Source organism: Lonchura striata, chromosome 9 (assembly GCF_050655825.1).
Source record: "Lonchura striata isolate lonStrDom1 chromosome 9, ASM5065582v1, whole genome shotgun sequence".
NCBI lineage: Eukaryota > Metazoa > Chordata > Aves > Passeriformes > Estrildidae > Lonchura > Lonchura striata.
In genome coordinates, this window is record NC_140711.1 from 31,489,421 (window position 1) to 31,511,910 (window position 22,490).

At 39.8% G+C, this 22,490-nt stretch overlaps 1 protein-coding gene across 4 annotated transcripts in view; it reads left to right on the plus strand.

The window, feature by feature from the left end:
- Positions 1-22,490, plus strand: part of TM4SF1 (transmembrane 4 L six family member 1) — a 34,963-nt gene that overhangs the window by 7,570 nt on the left and 4,903 nt on the right. For 2 of the 4 annotated variants that reach the window (XM_021544933.4, XM_085588139.1), the window contains exons 1-3: positions 1,910-20,131; positions 21,919-22,008; positions 22,096-22,244. In XM_021544933.4, coding sequence (XP_021400608.3) covers positions 19,955-20,131; positions 21,919-22,008; positions 22,096-22,244 — 416 coding nt within the window. In that variant the 5' untranslated portion in view covers positions 1,910-19,954. Of the gene's footprint in view, positions 1-1,909; positions 20,132-21,918; positions 22,009-22,095; positions 22,245-22,490 lie in introns of those variants that run through there. The other 2 variants (XM_085588138.1, XM_085588137.1) reach the window with 1 other exon arrangement.

The window sequence follows — 22,490 nt, forward strand, 5'->3', positions numbered from 1 at the left end:
CACAACACTCCTGCATTTTCCCTTCCTCTGCTCACTAACATTGCCAGTGCCACTGAAGTCTAGCCAGACCTCTCTGTTCAACTATACTCATTTATACATGGAGTTTTAAAACTATTGCCAGCTTTTATGTGAGGGATTAAGCTACACATTATTTTCAGCAGGCAAGTGGCATCCAAGCTGAGCTGGAAAGCAGCACTTAGATTGAGTCAAGTATTTTCCCCAGGAAAAAACTGAGTGGCTTACACACTCAGCTGCTCTGAAAGAGGCTCTTCCATTCCCACCCATATTTTCCAGTTCTGGCCATCTATCTGGGAGGAGTGACCCATTGTCAAACATTAGCCACAATTCTAGTCCTGGAATAAATGCTTCATCTTGGAGGCTCTGGTAACTGGGGTGGAACCAGTCTTTGAATATTGTATCAGCCTGTCCTCTAGAGCAGGATGTTTCTAGGAACTGTGGTATCACAATGGAAGGCACTCCCTTCTGTGTACTTTGGGAAGGTGTTTTCTTCACTACTCATCTCCTGAGTCATGCAAAGTCCAGGCTGTGCAGAAAGGTGAAATGACATATTTTCCTGTGGAAAATGATAGGAATATCAGGCAACTCAGTTTTGGTTGTTTCAGGAGGATGTAAAGTGCTGATACCTTTCAAATTTTGTATTTTGATGTATCTAGGTTTGTCTTGATCAGTTTTTTGTATCAATTACTGAACTAATTAGACAGTTATGACCTGAGATCATGAGTTCTTGCTCTTGTGATTTGTGTGGTTGCTTACATATTCTAAATGTAGTTTGGATACCTGGAGCTTGAAAAGCTTGTGACAAGTACTGACCCTTCCTTAAATTGAGCCAGGAGGGAGAGGGATGGTACAAATTTATGGTAGGATGGAATTTACACTAGTCTAGTAGAAAACAGGTCTGCTCAAGCCTCTGCTGTTGCTACTAAACTTGTGTTTATGCATTTACATATATACATATATAATAATTTATAAAATATATATGATGACACATTGATGTCAAGCAAGAAGTACTGAAGGCTGTTCCTGCATCAAAGTGTTCTTAACACACGCAACACAATGTGGTTGTTGCTTGGTGCTGTGCAGTTCCATTGAGGGCTGGAGGGAGGCTGATAAATTGTGCACCAAGTTTCTTTCTTTCAAGAGAGTGCAAAGGAGAATGAGCTGAAAAATATCTCCCTTCATGTGACCCAAATCCTCCTTGCAGTGAAGGATCACATTAGCACAAGGTGTTCTTTGGAGAACTCCAAAAAGCCCTCCAGCTCTGACAGCTGTGTAGTAAAGGGATACATCCAGTGGGATGTACTGAGGGGGCGGACCCTGCTCCTCTTGCCAGAGATTCAGCTGCTCCTTCCTTGTGAAATGCATGGATATGCAATGCATGTCAGTGAGAAGGTGAAAGTGGGGCTATGTATGTACAAAAGTAAAAGCCATCATTGCACCCATACACACAGCTTTGGCATGGGATACATTCATTCCCTTTCCTATTCCCAGGCTCTTCTGTCAGACCTGGGGGCTGGCTGTATGTGAGGCACCTGAGAGCAGAGAGGGGAAGATGCTGAAGGAAAAGCTAGGTCTTATGGGTTTCCTCACACAGGTTTTCCTGTCCCAGCCCCAGCTGCTGGACTCTCCCAGGCTCTGAGGACAGACTGTTGATGTACAAATATTTCCCTCATATCTTTTTGACCTTTGTCAAAGTTCAGATAAGATCTTATGGCAAATGTAGCTTGGACTGGGTGGTGTCCTCAGTGACACATGGACATCACATCACCATGAATACAGAAAAGCCAAGTATGCTGATGACGCATGTCTAGGAGAAGTGGGCTGGAAGGCACATTAGAACTACTGTATCCATCTGTACTGTAACTCAGCTTTATACTTCTTTGCAGTTCTGTTTTACATGTCTCCATTTTACGTGCCCCCACTGCCCGTTCGCCAGCCTTCCCACAAATGCCCTTTTCAACACGGAACATGTTCTGTAAGGGTTTTAATGAAATTCCATTCCTTCATTCTCCTCAAGGTGTACTGTGCAGACAAGTCCAAAAGTAACTGTCAACCAGTAGCAAATGGGCATGTGGGCTCTAAGCAATCTCTGATGCTTCTCTAATTTATATTACTTTAAAGTAAGCAAAAATTACATAACTATATGTAGGTAATACCTTTCTTTTTCTAATGTTACATTTCTTGCATCTTGTGATATGTATTTTTGTTTATTTGTATGAAAGGTGTGTTGTTATGTATTAATGAAGTAGCCTTTTTTGTAATCCACAATGTCTGTAGGAGAAAACAAAGGAACTTCAGAATTGTGGTGGACCATCTAAGCACCCCTGAAGTACTTTTAAAAATGAGGACAAAAATTCCACCCAAGGTATTTTCAGAAATGAGAGATCAAAGGAATTGTTTCCTTTAGGGTTACCTGTTATTTATTTCTCTGTGGGCCTGTGTGCTCTTTGTCTTGTTATAAGTTTTTGCCAAGTCACCCAAATTATTATTTGCAGTGGCTATACAGCATTTGCCAATCATATATTCTTCTTGTCACTATGCATGCTGAAGTGCACATCTGTCCGTTGACCATCATCTTCTTGCTGTAATTTTGTTTTTCTTCTTCCTCTTGACTTTACAAAAGCAAGCAAACAAGCAGGAGATGCCTGGGAAACTATGCCGGTTGCTTCAAATTTTAGAAACAGATTCATCTGCTTCCTCTTTTTACCAGATGCATTTATTCTTCCCCTGCTTTGCAGGGAAGTGTCACAGGATGCTATCACTGGGCTTGGTTTTCTGTAACTTCTGTCTCAAAGTGACCTTCTGTCACTGATTTATGTCTTCAGAGCCCAGTGTTCATCCTGATTCAGTGTGTTTCTGAAGAGTGCAGCAATATACAGTGTGTCTCCATGTGTATTATCCTCACAAAAACCCAGTGCTTTTCATGCTTTGGTCTGCTTCTGGTTTTATTTTCTAGCAGTTAGCATACCTGAGGTTTCACAAGAAAATTTCAGTTGTAATATTTGTACAAGGACTCTAAGTCTTTGAAAGTATGAGAAATTGAAATTACTGTTGCTTGAGTGAAATCTTGGCTACAACTTGAAATACGTAACTCCCATCATATTCAGTGAGGACAGATTTCAATTCTTGTATTGTTGATTTTGACAGGCTTGTTATATCTGGATTTTGAAATTATCCTATCTCTGGGTCTTTTGCCACAACAAACATCTTTAAGTTTTTGCATCATATGCCTGGACCTGGAATTTCTGTCTTTGCTTTTATAAGCAGTCAGATTCTTATAGTGTGTGACAGGGCCATTTGGCTGGCTTTTTTCTCTCCCATGCTCCTTTCAAGGGCTCTTACAGACAGCCTAGGGTTTTACTAGCCTTTCTGGTGCAAATACCTGATAGAAGGCCAGGAGGGCTGCTGTGGCTACTGTGGCTGTGTTTCCAAGCCCTCAGTGCTGGTGCAGGTGGAGATTGCTTCTGTCTTTACTGGGATGCGGACATCAAGTGTACACATAGCCCTAAGGGAAGGTAGGTGCCAGAGATAAAGCCTGTGCATTCTTACCCCTTGCTAGATACCAGAGTAATTGAGATGCAAATCCTTTCACAGATTCATTAACTCACTATAGCTAGGAACCTTATGTGGCCCCAAATGCAAAACAGGAATAATGCTGCAAACTTACATGGAGTTGCTTTGCTTTCGCTCTGGAAGAGAATAATTACCTCTCATCTTTCTTTCTAGTCTTGGAGGAGATGGGAGTAGAAACGAGACAGCTCGTTCTTTCTATAGCTTGTTTGTGTCGCTGATGAACAGCTTTCCCCATATGCTGGCTCCTGTGGAAATGAGATGCGTGTTGTACATCCATCAAACCCAGTCTCTCTGTCCAGTTTCATCCCTGCTGCTTTGCTTTATATTCTCCACTTGTCTTGTCCAGCTGAATTGTTCATGTGCTCCATGAAAACGATATGACGGTGGCTAATTGGCTCTTTTGTTTCTCTTGCTTCTCCAGAATTCTGTAAGGGATATGTCTGCCTTAAGGCTTTTGTGAAGGCAGAATGAAGAATGAAAGGAAGGAAGGCTACCTTTTATGTGGAAGAACTGTTTTCATTTTGGGCTAAATCTGAAAGACTGTTACAGTTTTGAGTGTGTTTAAAGTTAAGGGTTGCTGTGGGTCATTCCAAGCTGTATGTCTCATGTACTTAGATGCAATTCTGTACAGCTTTTGATTGACAGTATGGGTGTTATATACACCATTCTCTTTAATCCATCTGGTGAGAGACTGGGATGCATAATGCCTCATATTTATCTTACTCATAACCACAAACACACCTCCAGCTGGCTAGTCCACCTCCTGTGCTGATTTCACCCAGACATTTGTTAAGAGTGGGGTCATAGTCCAGGTTTACAATTTATTTCCTCTTCAGTTGTTTCCTTTATTATCCTCATGCTGTAATTCTATTACAGAAAGAGATTTTCAAGACTGAATAATATGTTTTTCTATGCCTCTCTCTTCTGATAGCAAGAATCAAGAAATTCTAAAGGAAGAAGCTGGTTGGGCTTTTAGCTGTGCAATGCCTAGAACTCACAGCTGTGACTTTTTATTCATTTTTCAAAAAAAAAAAAATCTAGTTTTTAGTTAATGTATTAAGAATGTAGTTGCATACCTTGGATGTATCCATGGCTCCCACAAACTTCTGTGGGAAGCCTTGCTGTAGAAGAAATGAGGAATTGTCTTACCCAAATCCTTCTTCACCCACAATTTAAATGCTATTATTTTACATAATATGCTGAAGTTGCTGGTGGCTTGACCTTGGAGTTCCTGTATTCCTATTATCAGCAATAAACTCCACAGGCTCATGAAGAGCAATGGTAGACTACATGTTTGTGGCCTTGCCTGCAGTGGATTTATTAACTAGTCACTGCAGTAGTAGAGATCTGAGGCTGAGCATTTGCTTTTGCACTGTTGTAGTAATTCATTGATTTCTCAGTTAATAAGTAAATTTAAAAACTGAGATCATGCAACGTTAAGTCTAATTTCCAACAAATTTTGTGAAAGCTTGTGTTCTTTTTATGAACTGGTTGCAAATGTTTAAAAACTTGGGGGTTTTGTGAATTATATGTTGTCTACTGACAGCCCCAAAGACAGCTCTCCAAAGAAAAGCCCACAGAGCAAAGAAATGCCATGCTATTCCTGTTATCAGACAATTAGTGCTTTTTCTTAGCTTGGATTTCTAAGTTAGAGTTTCAGAGGGAAGATGCGACAACCTCCACACCTTCTCCCCTTCAGTTCTTTCTGTGCTGTTGCAGCTTTGAGAAGCTTGCCCTGCCCCTGTGTCTGGAGAATTCACAGGAGTGGGGGTGCAGGTTCCATGCTGCTCCCTCACCCTCCACTACATCCCTTTGCAATCGTGAAATCTACAGTAGGTACAGCAGCAAAGTGGTTGCTCTGTAAATAGACATCCAGATGGTCTAAGGCAACTGGTTTGTGTTAGGCACTGCTTGTGCCTGGTGATTATGGATAAGCTACTATTACATTTGCTAGGCTAGGAGTAGAATTATACAGCTGGTTACAGTATCCACGTTAAGCTTCAAATGAACCTTAGCAATGGAAATCTTGCCTCTGGGCATGCCCTGTCCTTTCTTACATCATAATTCTTGTCATTGTCACTATGTAGTATCTTTTTTGGGTTCTGTTGTTAAGTTGTTACTAAACAAAAGGACATTCTAGCTCTCCCTTCATTTGATCACACCTTCCTTTTTTTTTTTTTTTTTTTTTTGCAGACCAAGTTTGTCCCAGCTTGAAACCAAATTAGCTGTAACTCCCTCATTGAAAGCCCATATGGTTTTTAGGTGTAGTATGTTGTACACTGAGTTAGAATGTGTTAACTACTTCACAGATGTGTCTTTTATTATACTCTATAGTTTAAAATTTATTTTCTGAGACTTACATGAATCATTTCATTTTGTCAACATAGTGAATACAGGCATGATATGCGTTTCTAAAATAATTTGACAGTCTTGATTTTCAAACTTTAAACCTGTATTTTAAATCAGATCTTTTTGTTTCAAAACAAGTAAAAACCCTTTATTGTCAGGAAAAGGTTGTACTCAGTTTTATAGCTGGACCTTCACTTGGGTTCTCAAAGTTGACACAAATAATGAATTCCTTTTCACCACTTTAGTTCAAACTCTACCATGAGCTGTAAAAAAGTCATGCAAGGCTATTTACTGATACCTTTCTCCCTAAAGCAGGAAATCTACAGAAGGGAACAACAGGTTTGTTTTTCTTGTTGCATCACTGAAATAATACCAGTTACCCTTATTGAGAGGAAAAATTACCGTAATAGATTAATTAACAGGGTCTTTCAGCCATGGCAGCTCTTTCTGCCTTACGAACAACTTTGTGTCAGTAAGGCTGAACAGAGTGGAAGATACAACTGCACAGAAAGGCCTAAGTGGGCAACTACAATAAATTTCCATATCACAAACAGATTGTTGTGTATGAAATGTAATGTTACAGATTGCTGAGAACCAAATGTCAGCAAAAAATAAACAGGTAATTGAGAGTGAGCCTGTTGATAGTGCAGGTTCATCCAGGCTAAAAGCTCATACAGGATCTCAGCTGCAGGAAACATAATGCAATTCTCTTTCTCTCTTTCTCTCTTGATTTTTTATTGTGTTTAGAAGTGTGATAGAGACAGGTAACTATTAGTCTATTCTGAAAAATAACCTCTTGCTTCTATTTCAGCTTGATGCTTCTGCATCAAATTCGATGTTGATTACCATGCAGTTGGAAAACCCAGAGAGACATTTACCAGGATGCAGTTTATTTTTGAAATTTATCATGTATGGGTTAGTGGTTTGTTTTCTAAAGCCAGGGAAATAATCCAATTTGAATGTAAAACACTGGGTTTTGTGAAATTGTTAGAACTGCAAGCTCGGGGTTGATTACAAATTTTTTTCTTTTCATTTTTTTTCAAGCAGCAAAATAAAATTTGAATCTTTTTCACATATATGTTTTCTCACAAAACTAAAATGTAGCATGTTTTATAGCCATTTATGTGCTTAGTCTTGATTTATTAAACTTTTTTTTTATTTTGGTAAATGGTTAAAACTGTGGTCAGAGTTGATTCACCTTGAGTAGATTAGTTATCACTTGTGTTAATATTTAATGGCATGGTACCAGGCTGTACCCTGTTCCTTTCAGAACACTCCCATATTGTTTTGACAGATAATGCATCTCCTGCATTTATACCAGGGAACTGGGATGAAGTGTACTGTGTGATTGCAAAGGTGCAGTGCTTCTGCTCTGTTTATCTTTATGTAAGGGCTGCCATGGATCCTAACAGTGCAAACATTCAGATTCCAAGAGCCTAATTCTGGTCTTACAGTGATTAGCAAGAAATTAGAAATAAATTCAATTTTAAAAAATAGATAATTATAGTTAGTTATCTGTATTTAATTGTGAAAAATTATGCCGAGTGTTTGAAGCTAGCCTGAGGTCAAGGGACTGTGGCAGACCTTAGGGTTCATGATTTCTGTTTTTCCTGTCTGTCACTTTAACTGCCTTTTCTACCATCTCCTCCTGTCACCAAGGCCAGAGATCAATTGCACCCTTGAGATGTGCTGCCTTCTGCTACCACTTCCCCATGGCCATGGCTCTGCCTCCTTAACTATCTCCTGGTCATCCCCCGTGTCCCCATGCACAGCACCATCACCTCTGCAAGTGAGACGCTGATGCAAGGAATGCTGCAGCAGGTGCCTCTGTTCTACAGAAACAGGGATCTGAAAAAGACTGAATACAGATTCATCCTCTCTGGCACTTTGTTAATACTCTCCAGTTTCTTCCCCTGCTCCCTTTGTTGTGCTTTTGGTACTTCACCAAGAGGACAGAAAGCACATTTTTGGTAGTGAGTAGTGCCTGGGCTGCTCCAGACTGCAGGGCTCCTGTCCATAGCCCTGGCAGCGGAGCTGGCCTCCTTGTGGCTGTGGGCACAGCAGTGTCCAGCTGAGCTTCCACCAGCACCCAGGGGAGCAGGCATGGTGCTGGCTCCTTGGAAGCTGTGCAACTGCCCTTTGCAGACAGGCTGATCTGGCTGAACACAAGTGGATTGTAAACTTGTAACTTGTAATTTCCACCACTGGGCAAGTTTTCACCCTCATTAGTTCTCTGATCCAGCCCAAGCAGGACCACAGGAATGCTATGGCCAATATCAGGAAATGAGTGTAAACAGGATCTCAGAAGAATACAGGGAGTTTACTGTTGGGGGCTGTACTGGTGGGCCGAGTTTCATCCAGCTGTTATTGTCAAGAGAAGTCCCTGGTTAGATTAAGTGCAAATAGTTTGATTAAACTCTTTTTGAAGTGTCTCTCTGTTTCACTTTCCCTCTTGTACTTCTACTGGTCTGGAGTGATTTTAGCACTCCAGACTGAAATTACATATGTGGTACCAAGGGTCTGTTTTAATAGTGTTTCAAGTTCAGTGTGTAGGATATTGCTATAAGTTTGTCAACTTCTTGGTAACCAATTCTCACACCATTTAGAGGCACTGGGAATAACACTACCTTTCTGAAATGTGGACTAAAATTATTTTTTAACTGATGAATATGTTTCAAAACCTTAATATGCCTTTACAACCTGGTTGTAGCAAAGTAGGTTCTTTTAGATCAGCGCCAGTACGTGTCATAGTACCGCTCCAGGTTGCACTTAAGTGGCCTGTCAGGATTCTCCTTGGCTTCTCTGATGGTTGTTGCTATATGATCTTGTGCAAGGGCTTCAGCTCTTGTCACACCCTAGCCTTTTTTGAGTAAAGTTATTGTATACTCTTGAAATATACATATCAATACTAGCTCAAAACTACCTGACTTGCTACAGGAATTGTCATCTGAACACGAGGTCTTTATTCCCAGCTTTATATTTGTATTTTGCTGTTTTTACTGACTTATTAGTCTCTTTAATTACAATGTAGGGCTCATCCTGTGAATTTGATAACAGCTTTGAAAGTGCTAAGCCCTTTTATATGTTCTTTTGTATGGGATAAAATTGCCATTTCTCTAGCATCGAACAGCAAAAGAAGCTCTAGCTTAATAGCTGCTTCAGAGCCATGTTTATGCTCACATTTAGAACCAATTTCTCCAAGACACAGCAGATATGCACTTTGATTTTGTCAAAATTCCTAGCTTTTTTTAGTTTTTGTCTGTCTTTAAATGAAAGTCACTGAGGGACATGGGTTTTTCTATTTCTTATTTCTATTTAGGCAACAGAGTAAGTGACCTGAATTTCAAGATGCTGAAAATCACAATACACTAGTTGAAATCCCCTTGGGGTTTGATGTGTAGACAGCAACCAGTTTGCAGCACGAACAACAATTCAGCAAGAACGTACAAGTTGTATGTCTTTCCAGAAAACACATAGCCCTCATGCAGAGATCTTCTGCGATTAGTGGTACTTGGTGCTTTAGCCTGGCTCTGTGTTCCTTCACTGTTTCTGTGCAGTACCTGTGCTGTGCTGCTCACACAGGAGCTTTCGGTTTCCTCCCTGAAAACAGTGTCCTTTTTGCCTGATGCTCTTTGGGACAAGCCCAGGTGGTGACTTTCTGTCTGAAGCTATGACTTGACAGATGGCAGATGTATTTGCTCTGCCTTCTCCTTTGTGGAGATCACCGAGGAATTCCCATGCCTGTTCAGCTGTGTTATGCTGGAAGCAATCACTAAGAATGCACTGTGCTTTTTAGATTTAAATGGTGAGAAATCTGCTACTGAACTTGATGGTGCATACTGAGTGGGTATTTTCCCCCTGTTCCACTTGAAAACAGGAAGTCTTCTGAACAGTGCTGGTAGACCGTAGAAATGATACTTCCTTAGTGGTGGTGCATTTAGGTCATACCTGTAATGATGTGGAAGCAGGTGTTTTCAGAACTTCTGTTAGACTTTTAAAAAGTAACAAATATGTGAATTTTAAGACAAAGGCTTTTTAAAAAGTGATCTCTGTTTTCTTGACTGTTCCAATCATTATCCCTGATAACAGGCATTTCTGCTAAATGCATAGCAGTTGTTACAATGTAGTAAGAATATTAGGAAAAAACCCACCAAAAAAAAAAAGACCAATATGCTTAGTTCTACATAATATTCTAGTGCATTTGATACACACAGAGTTTGTTCCCAAGTTATTTTTCAGTTGGAATGCTTCTACCCAAAAGGTGTAGATATGATTGAATGTCTAGGTATGCCTCATAAGTATTATACTTAGAAAAGCAGAGTTGCATTTTAAATTTTTTTATTAGATATTTATTTATTATTAGATATTTCAGTCTTGCCTACTTATACTTCCTAATATTCCTCATACTTCTGAAAACTTGTGCATTTCTGTTTTATAGTGAGGCTATATAATGATAGTTGGGTTGCAAAATGAGTAGGAAAAGGGAAGGCTTCTATTAGAAGTTATGAGCTGCATTTTCACAGCAGGCAGGTCAGCATACTCTGCACACCTGCCTCTTAGACACAGTACCCTGTAACACCAAACACCAGCATTCCATCTAATCCAGGGCTTGCAGGAAAAAGCTCTTAGTCATTCGTTCAGTGGCACATACATTGCCTATTAAGAGGTATTTTTAGAAAGAAACAGAAGTCCACAGCATGGCTCACAGAGACTATTTTGAAATACCTGGCTACATCCACACCCATGCTTGTAGCCTTTACTTGGGGAAACTTTTTAATTACATCCATGACAGTTGTGTCCAGGTTGAGCAACACAGGACAGACTCTTAAACATAATGGGCTACCTGTTGGACAAGTGAATTGACTGTCTTTAATGAGGGAACATTTGTGTGTTCAGCAGTACTAAAACCAAAACATCCAGGTACATAGCATCTTTGAAAGCAGACATAAAACTTCACAAGGTTTTCATAGACTTAGCAAGATAATTTGGGTTAGCTTGAGATCAGGATGATGTATGCTGGAAGAGGAATGGAAGTGCTTGATCTATCATGACATGGTTTGTAGTGACACTTGCAAAGGCGCCTCAGAACTGACACTAATTTCCAGCAGGTGTGGGGATAATTGTGTCAGAGCCTTGTGGCAGGGAGAGGGAATTCCTTCCATTGGGATGGATTTAGCTGGCTGCTTGGGTTTGTTGTTGGAGTGGGTGGCCAGGAGGAGTGGGTCATGCTTTGGTCCTGTCAAAGAAAAGAAGTAGATTTTAGAGGCTGGGGCAAATCATTGTGTTCAGAAGCACATTTTAAAAGTGGAGCAAACAACACTGCTTTTAGAGTACAGATGTAGGAAAAGTTGGGATGCCAGTGTGTGTAGAGCAGAGAGTGGAAGAAGGACCCTAAAGTGAAGCTCTCCAAGCACCCACCATGCCATTCTGCTTCCCAATGAGCTAGTTGTCAGCAGTGATCTTTCTATTTCAGGGTTTTGTTTCATTAGTGTATTTGAGAGCAGAAATTAAATATTGGAGCTTGATGGGGTTTGCATTCAGATCAAATTCAATAAAGTCCATGCTTAGTAAGATCTTGTAGCTAAAAATCATCTTAATGCTTTGCATAATGACAGCTTTATAAAAGGAACAGAAGAAAATCCATGAGCACAGTGATTACTTATGCAGAGGTAGAAATTACCATGTGTGTAAGTAACAGGCTGTGTTAGTCTGGGTTTGTATACTTTAGATAGATGTGTTTACTTTAACTTATTGTCAGGATTGTATTTGAACCTAACCAATTATTAGTTATAAAGTTGAAATGTCTTATGGATATAGGCATTATATAGTTATTAGAGGACTTTGACTCCATACAGCTATTAGAGGACCTTGGCTCCATGTAGTATTTTTTCTTTCATATGGTAACACCTGTCATTTCCAAGTGTCTATCTAAACCTTGGTGTGTCTTGATTGTTTCAGATTATCATAGAAGTACGGAATCAGTTTATTAAAGCCCTCTGGGACTGTTGAGTCCAATGATTCCCCCAGCACTGCCACCCTAACCATTGTACCCAAGTGCCACATCTACACAGCTTTTTAATCCCTCTGGGGCTGGGGACTCCACCATAGGGCTGGGCAAATCTTTTAGCAAAGAAATTGTTCAAATATCTCATCTAAACATGCCTTGGCACAACATGGGGCTGCCTCCTTATGGTTTATACTACCAATCTGGAATTGCTCTCCTTAAAGTTCTCCAGTGCTGTACTAATGTGAGGCATCTAGCCTAATACAGTCCTTTGCTTCAAGAAGGTGAGTATGGATTAGGATCCTATTTTTGTCATTTGCCTGTATGAATATATCCTTTGGTTCCAGTAGGACAGTTCACAATACAGGGGGAAATTTTGTCTTATAGGTATATAGTAGTTAATTTTTAACTAAGACAGAACTTTCATGCATGCTAAGCTTTATTTTCTGTGTTTCAAGCAGCAGGAAATCTAGCTCTGAAACTGTATTGCCATTAGAATTGAGATTAATTACTGTGATGGATCCTTGAGCTAATGCCTTGAGGCCTGCTCTCTATTCAAATGCAACTGCACAGGCTTTGGAACAGGACTGGTTCCAGATAGCTAGGAACTTAGACCACAAGTGAGAAAGTACTTACCAACAAAACATGTTCTGGTGTCTGTGAAGACTGTGTGAGAACATGATCAGAAGACTATGCTACTCTTACATGACAGAATAGTTAATTTTCAACATTTTAAAAATATGTATTTTCTATTTATGTTAAGCTCTGCCTGACTAAAGGAACTTGGTTTTGTTTCACACAAAGCCTTCTTAATGCAAAAGGAGAACAGGAACAGAGTTCCAGCCTCTTCTGCCTCTTTCTGTTTTCTCATTCTGCAGAGCAGATGTGAAATTCCAGGAGAGGACAGACTGTCAAATGTCTGTTGGCCAAGTCCAGGAGGTGATGGTGTTGTTGCGCACCTTCACTACCCTCAGCAGGTCAGCTTTTTGTCCATAGATCACAGTCTAAGTTCAGCCTTGTGCCATAGTTCCATTCAGACCTATGCAAATGCAATGTTGGTGAAGTTACTCTTGAAGTGCTGTGGCCATAGCTGAGCCTCTTTTCTTTAAGGCAAGGTATCTCTCATGACTTCTAAGGTACTGGGACCCTTTATCATTAAGATAAAGTGACTCCATTAGCAGTGCAAAGTTATATACCCCTGACAACTGTCTACCCTCTAACCAAGGGTGATTACTTTTATTTTTCCTCTTTATAAGAATAATTTACAATGTTAAGGATGATCTTTGAGATCTTTGCAAGATGAGCTTGTAAATTCTGGGTCTTCATTTTATTTTGACAGAAAAGTAGAAATGTCTTATGTTTTTCAGGTTACTGTTTTGTAATCTTAAATAATTAAAAACAAAATCCAGATACTGTCTTGGCAACATTCATTCATTCATGATCCTAGTGTTATCAGGCTTGAGTTACTAGCAATAAAATTTAATAGAACCTTGTTGTTAGCATTACTTAGGAATGTACTGTTCAGACACTTTGTCATGGTTTAACCCAGCCAGCACAGAACTGCTTGCTGACTCTGCCCTTGATGGGATGGGGAGACAGTTAGAGGGTTAATAGTGAGAAAACTGATGGATTGAGATAAAACTTTAATAATTAAAATAATAATAATAATAAATTGTAATGAAAATTGACTGTAAACTAATTTCTGTTGGGATAATATTTTTATTCATTGCACATTAATCATAGGCTGGATTAATTTGCAACCTACTTGAAAGGTCTGCATAAGAAGAATGCTGTAATGGCTTTGTAATTGTAATGATTTCACAGGACGCATCTTAATTTTCCTTGAGCCCTTTGTACATCTCTAAGTAGTGCTCCTTTAGTAACTCTGTCTTCATCTTAGAGCAGTGTGTAGTATATCAAGATCCTGGGAGTCAATGGAGTATAACACATAAAAGCATAGGGTGTTTTGGCTGACAGGCAAGTACTGTTGTTGACATGGTTGCAGTTTCCTCTGCCTGATGGTGCCTGCCTTTTTGGAGGGAAATTCTATCTGATTCAGTGCAGATGCTGGGGAAAGACTGTGGTATTTTGATTTTTGAGGGATTTTTTCCTCCTCACCTTTAGAAGAAACTTCCGGTTTGTTTTGTTTCCTTTGTCTTTGTGCTTATGGAGAGCAGAAAGCAGGACTACTTTTCTGTAAAAGAAGAAAGTTAGTTTATTTTCTTTTTTAACTTAACATTTATAAGTGTTCTTGGAAGAACTCTCTTTTGGAACTAACACCTAAACCAAATCTCACTTGTCCTGTCAAAGCCTCAAGGTTTGACTTGGTGGGCATGATGCCTTAGTTCAGTTCCTCTTCTGTAAAGAGTGCCTTGTGCCTGGCTCCCGTGCCACCAGGAGCTGTTACTGAGCGTTGTGGTCTTCCACCGACGGCAGATGCCTCTCGTCTGAAGGCAGTATTTCAGGCCCTATTGAAGGGGACTTGAGAGCTAGAGGGCACACAAATGGGCCCGGCAGAACCTGTTTGGTCACAGTCTGGTTATCACTAGAGGGAGCTGGTGTAGTTCTTGGGGCATTCCATCTTCTGGGCACAGAAAGTCCCATGGGCAGCATCTGACCCCTGGGAGTCAGAGCAGATGGCTGCGAGACAGAATGCTGCTCTGGAATGAACACAACTGTATTTCTGCAGCACTAAATTCCGTGTTTTGGTATACAAATGACACAGCTACTTTTAGCTGTAATTATGGTACAAAGGGATAGTGTTGTGGCGCGGCATGCGCTCCTCTCGCCGCGGCACTCCGAGCCGTGCCAGGCTGGGCGGTGAGGGAAGAGAACGGGCGGCCGCTTCCCCCTGCAAGCTCTGCAGTTCAGTTCGTGGCGCGCGGGGACAGACGAAGGCGGCACGGGACTTGGGGGGTGAACGGGATGGTTTTATTCAGTGAGCCTAAGACCCCCTCGGGGGCGGGAGCAGAGGTTTTATACAGAACTCAGGAGGACGGGTGTAGGAACAGTAACCACTAAGGGAATAGCAGGGGAGGAGTTTAGGACAGAACTAACATATCACAAACCTATCAGGGGAAACAGGGGGGTGGAATAGTACAAATGGATCAATAGAGTGTTGAGCCTCACTAAATAGACAGGGAAAGGTCTGGAAGTTGAGGAGGGGGCTAGGGGAGAGCTAGGGAAGACTGACACTGGGGAGAGGAGGAGATTGGGGGGTTGGGGGGGGGGAACAGATATTAAACAAATATTAAATGAAAGAAAAACACACCACCGCAGGATAGAAAAGTCCTAATTCAGGAAATTAGTATTCCCCCATCCTCCAAGCCAATTGCAATTCATTAGAATGGCACCATATCTGTGAGTTTGAAAACCCTTGTGAATGGAGCAGCTGCAGTAGAGTGCTGTATATAGTACCACATGGTAGACACGTTTTGTAAATTTACAGAGCATAAAGTCTCAGTTGTGTTGTTCCAGTATGTTACCTTAAAAAAAGACTAAGAATTAATTAAATCACTATCAGCATTAAATGTTATTTTCTTCTGTTTTCTCCCTTAAATGTTGCTTAGATGAAAAAGGATCCTCTGTAGACTGTTTTTTAATGATGGTTTTAAATTGGTTCTTTTTAATTGTTTTTTAATGTATTTTTAAAATAATGTTTTGTACTTAAAATGTGTGCTACCTTTGTATAACATTTTTGAGACCCCTTGGAGGAACCCGACCATGAAATAGTTGGCTTTATCATTGACAGCCATTTTAAAGAACATCTTGTAGCAAAGATTCTGTGTGCTGAGTGAATATTGTTAAATAGATTTCAGAATTCCAGTTTGAATAAAGATAGCAAAGATTGTGGAAGGGTGTGATTGCAGTTTAGGAAATCATGTTTTAAGAATCTTGTGATCATGTCTGATTTGCTTTTCTGATTGTGATGTCTGATTCAACTGCTACTGATGCTGAAAGATATGCAAGTAAAGACAACATGCTGGAATATCAATCATGCTAGTGTGAAAGACATGTTAAATTTTAGCATTCATTTCCCATCTTGTTGCTATGGAATCAATATGTAGACTGTTCCCAGACAAAGCAACAGTTGTGGGATTGCTCAACAAGTATAATTAGAACATTTAATTGGCATGAGCTTACTAATGGCTAATTCCAGATGCAAGACTGCATGAGCAATGTATGAAGCATATGCTAAGGAAAAAAAATGTAGGAAGGAAAATAATTTCATGATTTTCAAATTTTTTCCTTTTTTTGAGCTTACAGATCTAAAATACATGGTATGATAGAGGTAGTCTTTTTGGTTTTTTTCTTCTGTATTAGACATTCATTACCAACAGGATCACTTTATGAAAAACATAAAGGTAATTAATGACTGACTTTTGAACCACAAGACCCAAAGCCATAACGCTGGTAATTTTTGTTCCATGTTTTCAACATCTGTTTTTTTGTGATTACTGCAGGGGAGGAGAGATGTCAGTGACACTGTGAGCCGTAAATCTGTTCCTTGTGCTGTGCTATGTAGACTTTGTATGCTAAGCTGATGCCAGTTTTCTGATCCATACAGCCCTTACAAACACACAGTGTAGAAAAGAGGATGCTTATAGAACAGTGATGCTAATGCCTTATGCTTGTTTAACTTTTGCAAAAATATCACACTTTTAGGGATAGACTAGAAATCTAAAATGCAAACCTGTGTGTAAATAGTGCAGTCCAAGGGAAATAAACTTTTGCTGGCCATTTTGCAAGACCAAGGTTTCATCTACAGGCTGTTTCAGAAATAGAAAAAGGATTTGTTTGTCCTATGTCCTACTTTTATCATAATAACATTGTTGGAAGAATTAATGAATGCAGGCTACAGCTTGGTTTTTGTATGTCACCAGAAAACAGTGTTTGAAGTGGTTTATTTGATTGTGGTATTGCAAGTACAGGGTCAGTAACAGCTGTTCTTAAGTAAGGTTTATGGGTTCTTCTTTAAAGAGAGGGATTTCTGTACACTCATTTAGTGGTAGCTCTGCCCTGATTGTAAGCTTTTCAGTCTCCAAACTGGTAGGTTAAATGGAAAAACTAATTTTGTTGCATAGTTGCTGACTCCTTCTTAGGTCAGCATTATTACTAATAAATTAAATGTTCTCTGTATGTGTCAGTGTGTGTTGTTACATAGAAGTGTGAGCATTCACTCCAAGCTGACTTCTATGGTTCAGATCAGTTTTCTGTCTCTAAGTGGTGACAGAGATATCAGGCAAGCACACTCATGTGTGTTACAGCTGTGTTGGGTGCAATTGGTCTCATAACAATAGGTAGGTGCATGTGTTCATAAGTAGCTCATAAGTTCATCTGAGGAGTTGTGATCTAATTAATAAAAATAATCTGGAGACTTTCTTCTGTCTGTGGCCAGGAGACCATAGGCATCAAGGACTTCATGATGAGCAGTTTCCTCTTGTGACTGTCCAGGTTGAGTTTGTTAACCAATGTATGCTTGAGAGGTGGTGAGGACAGTTAGAGCTGCATCACAGTGTTTTTGTGGATGATTACTGGAAAACGTGGGTAATGCATCATTTGGACATTGAGAAATGGATGGCAGCATGGATGGGTCAAAGAGAGTTGGAGTTGTCCTAAGGTCACCAGGAGCTCTGTCTGCACAGCTGGCCAAGAGCCTGCCCTTAGTTTAGCCAACAGGTGACCACACATTCCCACTATGTTGCCAGCAATTGTCTGAGCTAGCATTGGCCTCCATGAGCGGCAACCTATTACAAGAGAATACAAGTGGGAACTAATAACCTGTGTAAATACATATGTTGTGTTGCCCAGTCTTTCCAAATGAGTCTGTGAAGCCTGTGCCATTTTTTCCTATGCTGTGTCTCACCTGCAGATACCATACACTTACCTCATCCTGCCAGTACTTCCATGAGAGTCACTTTCCCCCATTAACCTTTTTCTGATGGTGGGTGGGACCATCAGAAATTCTGCAAAGAAAAGTCATATTCTGATTAGTCTTTCTGGTAGAAGCTGTACCCATAGGGTGTCCAAATGACACAGTGGCATTAGTGAAGCCCCCTTGACTCACATCTGACCAGATCTTTTAATATAAAAAAATTGTATTTGCATCCAATACAGTGCTTGTTTTGTTTCTTTCTTTCTTTCTTCACACTGTTTTCAAGGTCATTGGAAGACATTTTAAATGTAGAATTGATTTTAAATACAGGGAGTTCTTGGTGATGTAATTTTTTTTCAATGAAGTATTTAGAAAACCATTATTTAAGTTGTAAATAGAACAAATTTGCAAGTTTTCAAATATATGGTTAGGGCTAGGGTTTTATATCTATGTCCCACAGGCAATATGTTGGTGTGGTTGTTGAGGTGGGGGGAAGGGTATTGGGTGGTGAGTTTTGGGAAAGGAGTGGTTGGAGCTTTTTAGCCCCAAAAAAAATCAAGGAAGTTTTCAGTTGAGCATCTGTCTTCTGCAGAGGAAACTTGCAGAATAATGTTTAGGGTTGTTTTGGTCATTAGATGTGAAGCACACAATAATGGCCAGACTATGTTTGTACAATTGGAGGATATTTCTCATAATGAAGGAAGTCTCCAAGGTCAGGATCTACAATACCCGGAGAAGTTACATCACTAAGCCATAGCTGCACCAGCCTGCTCTCTTCCCCTGCTTCACCCCCCACCTTTTATTTTTGCACACTCTTTCTCAGCATAAGTGTTGCACGCATCTCTTGCAAGAATACCATGGTTTTGACTTGGGCTTGTGTCTACTGTGTTATTTAGTTATTAAATACACCCCACCTTCAAAAACGAAACCTGAATGTTTTTTTTAAAGTTTCATTATAGACTTCTAATATCCTGTACATTCCCAAACTCCATTTGTCTAGCTTCTGGTTTTGCAATGAGAATTACATTGTACTGTGATGATGGCAGCAGCAGCAGCACCACCTGGATGTAGTCTGGCCCTATGCATTTTAGTTACCTCCTACCTGCCGTGTGAAGGCAGTAGGCATGACAGGCTCACACCTTTGTGTTGAGCTGTGTCTGAAGAAAAAGGTTCTGGGCTATTGTAGAAAAATTTGCAAGAGGGAAAAGAGAAAAGGCTAGATCTTAATTTTTATAGTGCACTTTGTATCTCCGTTTACTATGGAAATTAATATTACTGGTACATGAAACACCATCTGGAAACCTTGGATACAATCTCTTTCTTGGCATTTTTCTTTTTGTGTGTGTTTCTATACATGATATTTCAGTGCAAGGACTCTTTTATAATCCTGCTTTTTTTTTAAAGCAGTATTTTTCATGAGTGTTCACTTGGTTTAGTTGTTACCAAACCATTTACTAACTAACTGTTAATATAAATTCAGCTTGTCTTATAATGGAAAGAACAAGGACACTCCTAAGAAGCTTACCTGTTCCTTTTATTTGTTTTCCAACCTCCTGGTGTAGTTTTCTGTTGTTCCATCAACAGGATAGCAAAATGAGAGGTTGCTCTACATACTTCTCATTGCTGTAGACCTTCTTCTGTTTGTACCCAAAACTCTGACTCAGTGCTGTTAAGTCAGCCAAGTCTTTCCCTGGCTTCAGGTTGTTCTGAATCAGCCTATAAACCTAAAATTCAAAGCTGCTTCTAACAAAGAAAACAAAACATTTTTCCTTCAGTTTCTAACAGTACTTGTGTTGTGGTTTAAGCCTGTTGTTCACACCTAATCATGTTCACCAGTGATTATTCCAGGCATCATATGTTTGTGTGAAATCACCTAGTATTCAATATTTCCTTCATTGCATTTGGTTCATCTTCAATTAATGCATTTTTAAAGGGCGGTGGTGTTCTGCCATCCCTGCTCTCTCACTCTGCAATTGGGAATGGTGGTTAGGAAGGGTTGTAAACGTCATCTAGGTAGTTAGGTAATCCCTGGTATTTAAGGAGGTGAGAATAAACACTGATCTTCTTTTAGGTGTGGACAGGTGTGAGATAGGTTGAATCGGAGAAGTTGAAGGAAGATTTTTAAAGTTGAAAATATGTCTTTTGGAAAGTGTGCTAGATGTGTTGGTTATAAGTTGCTCATCCTTGCCCTCCTCTGCATTGTGGCCAACATTTTACTTTATTTTCCCAATGGTGAAACAAGGTTTGCTTCAGAGCATCACCTCAGCAAGTATGTGGAGTGCCTTCATGGCATTCTAGGTGGAGGCTTTCTGGTAAGTAATAACCTAGTGTCTTCTTTCATGTTTATTTTGGAGGTATGTGATACTGCTCTTTCTCTACTGATTACCTGAATTTGTTCATTAAATATTGTGTCAACAGGTGTCTCTGGAGTTGTATAAAAAAAAGAGCTATATAATCCCACAGCTATTACTAATTACTATTGATTATCTTATCTACAACATTCTGTCACTTTAAAGCTGAAAAAATCATAGAGTCAAGGCACAGAATCGAAATGCAAAAGTGAAACCAAGCCTTTCAGCAGGTCACGGTTTGCATAAAGGGTTAAATTAAATCTTACATTTTTGTTATATTATTGAACCACTTTCCTTTTAAATGTCCCTAAATAATGAGCATTTAGACACAATTCCTTAATTTCTGTTATCTGACATGCTGGCAGGTATTTCTCTGCCAGCATCTATTTCTGTATTATTCAGAGGAATTAAGTGGTAGTTGTCAAAGCTTTGCATTTGAGTAACACAATGCAAGGACTGAGTGTGTTTGTTATAGGATGTCATTAATCTGAAGCTCTTATTTTCTAACTTGTCAGTTTTGTGGCCCACACTGCAGCATATTTAAGACCCCTAACTCCAGGCTTCCTTTTTCATCTTCTTTTAGAAGTCCTCTTAGAAATAAGTAAGTTATAGGTCCCTTGCTATTCTTAACACTCTATAATTTTATGTCTCAAGGTGTCTGCAAATCGAGGTTGAAAACAATCGCATGCTAAGATATTTTGTGTTGTCAGAGGTGCTTACAGCTGTATTACAGTCCCATTGGGACCTAGAGTGGGATTTGCAAAGACTGGGCTTTACACACAGAATAATACAAGTGGCACCAATGGAACTTCTCCTGCAGTGCACTTGTACAACCCCTTCTGGACTTGAAGCATTGGGGCTCAGCAACAGGTTTGAGCAAGGGCTGACAAGTATGTGTCTGTTCAACAGAATAGTTCTTATTCTAGTTTAATATTAAGTAAGTCTGTAGCATTTGCAAATAACTCTCTACTCTTTTTTTATTTTTTTTTCCCCAGAGTACTCTTGGGCATAGAGTCTTTATAAGTGGACACTATTAAGTGCTGTTATTGCTAGTGGGAGGATCCTCCTTTTAATCAGCTCCTTCTTGTTCATTCAGTCCATTCTGCTCCTTCAGTTCCTTATTGATTTTGTGCTAAAAACCGGAGTATGGATGGTTTATGTTTCTCATGGATAGCTTCTGCTTTGTTACTTTGCATTTCTGTCACTGGGAACTGGTTGTGAAATCTTGGAAAAAAGGAGATGTCTGTAATGATATGTTTGTCTGAATTGAGCAAAATTTTACTAGTTTTTCACTCTAGTCAGACTGGTTTGTCACACAGGTAAAGATGATTGCTCTTAAGTAACAAGTATATTGGCAGTAGCTGTTTTTCAAAAATCTTTATTTTGTGTCCTCATTGGAATAAAGTTAATGCATTTTTTTTTTTTTGCAAAGCATTTTATTTGCAAATACAGCCTTTAATGAAAAGATAGTTTTTAAAAGCTGAAATACTTTAAATGTAGCAATACCCCAACAGTCTTTTCTGTGCTTAAGTGCAATATTGCCACAGTGGCAATAGAAATATACCTGTCCTGGAGTTGGTGATGTCAGTAGTGAGATGCCTACTGTGGTAAACAGGAGTAAAGCTGAATCTCCTGTACAGGCTGACTGCCGAGAAGCAACATAAATGAAAGGAATTTGAAGACTGTATTAATTCTGCCCTCCCTGTGCAACCAAAAGGAATAGTGTGGGTTTTTTGCTCCATACCCAGGTACTCGTTCCAGCTGCAGTGTTAATTGGGCTCCACAATGAAGACTGCTGTGGGTGCTTTGGCCATGAGGGCTGTGGAAAGAGCTGTGCGGTAAGTGAGCTGTCCGTTCCATCCCAGATAATCCCAAAGACAAGGCGATGGCTGTGCTGAAAATTCCTGTTTATGTCTGCTGTGTAGATGCTGTCCTCGGTTCTGGCAGCCTTTGTTGGGATCCTTGGCTCTGGATACTGTATAATCATTTCAGCACTGGGCTTGTCTCAAGGACCATATTGTCTTACCCACCTAGAAAGAAACTGGATCTATCCTTTCACTGATTCCTCTGGAGGGTAAGTTTTCTGCTCATGAGGATGTCATCTCTTCCCAATATACACACGGGCTTTATTTCAGTACCTTTCAGCAATGTTCAGTAACCATATACCAAAATCTAGTCATAACTTTATCCTTCCCACTTAAAACTTAACAAATGGCATCAGTTACTCTCACTGCTAGAGTATAAAAACCAAAGCATTAAAAAATATATCGGTGATTAAATCTACACATCCTATATTGTTCATGTCCACGAACATCTCTAA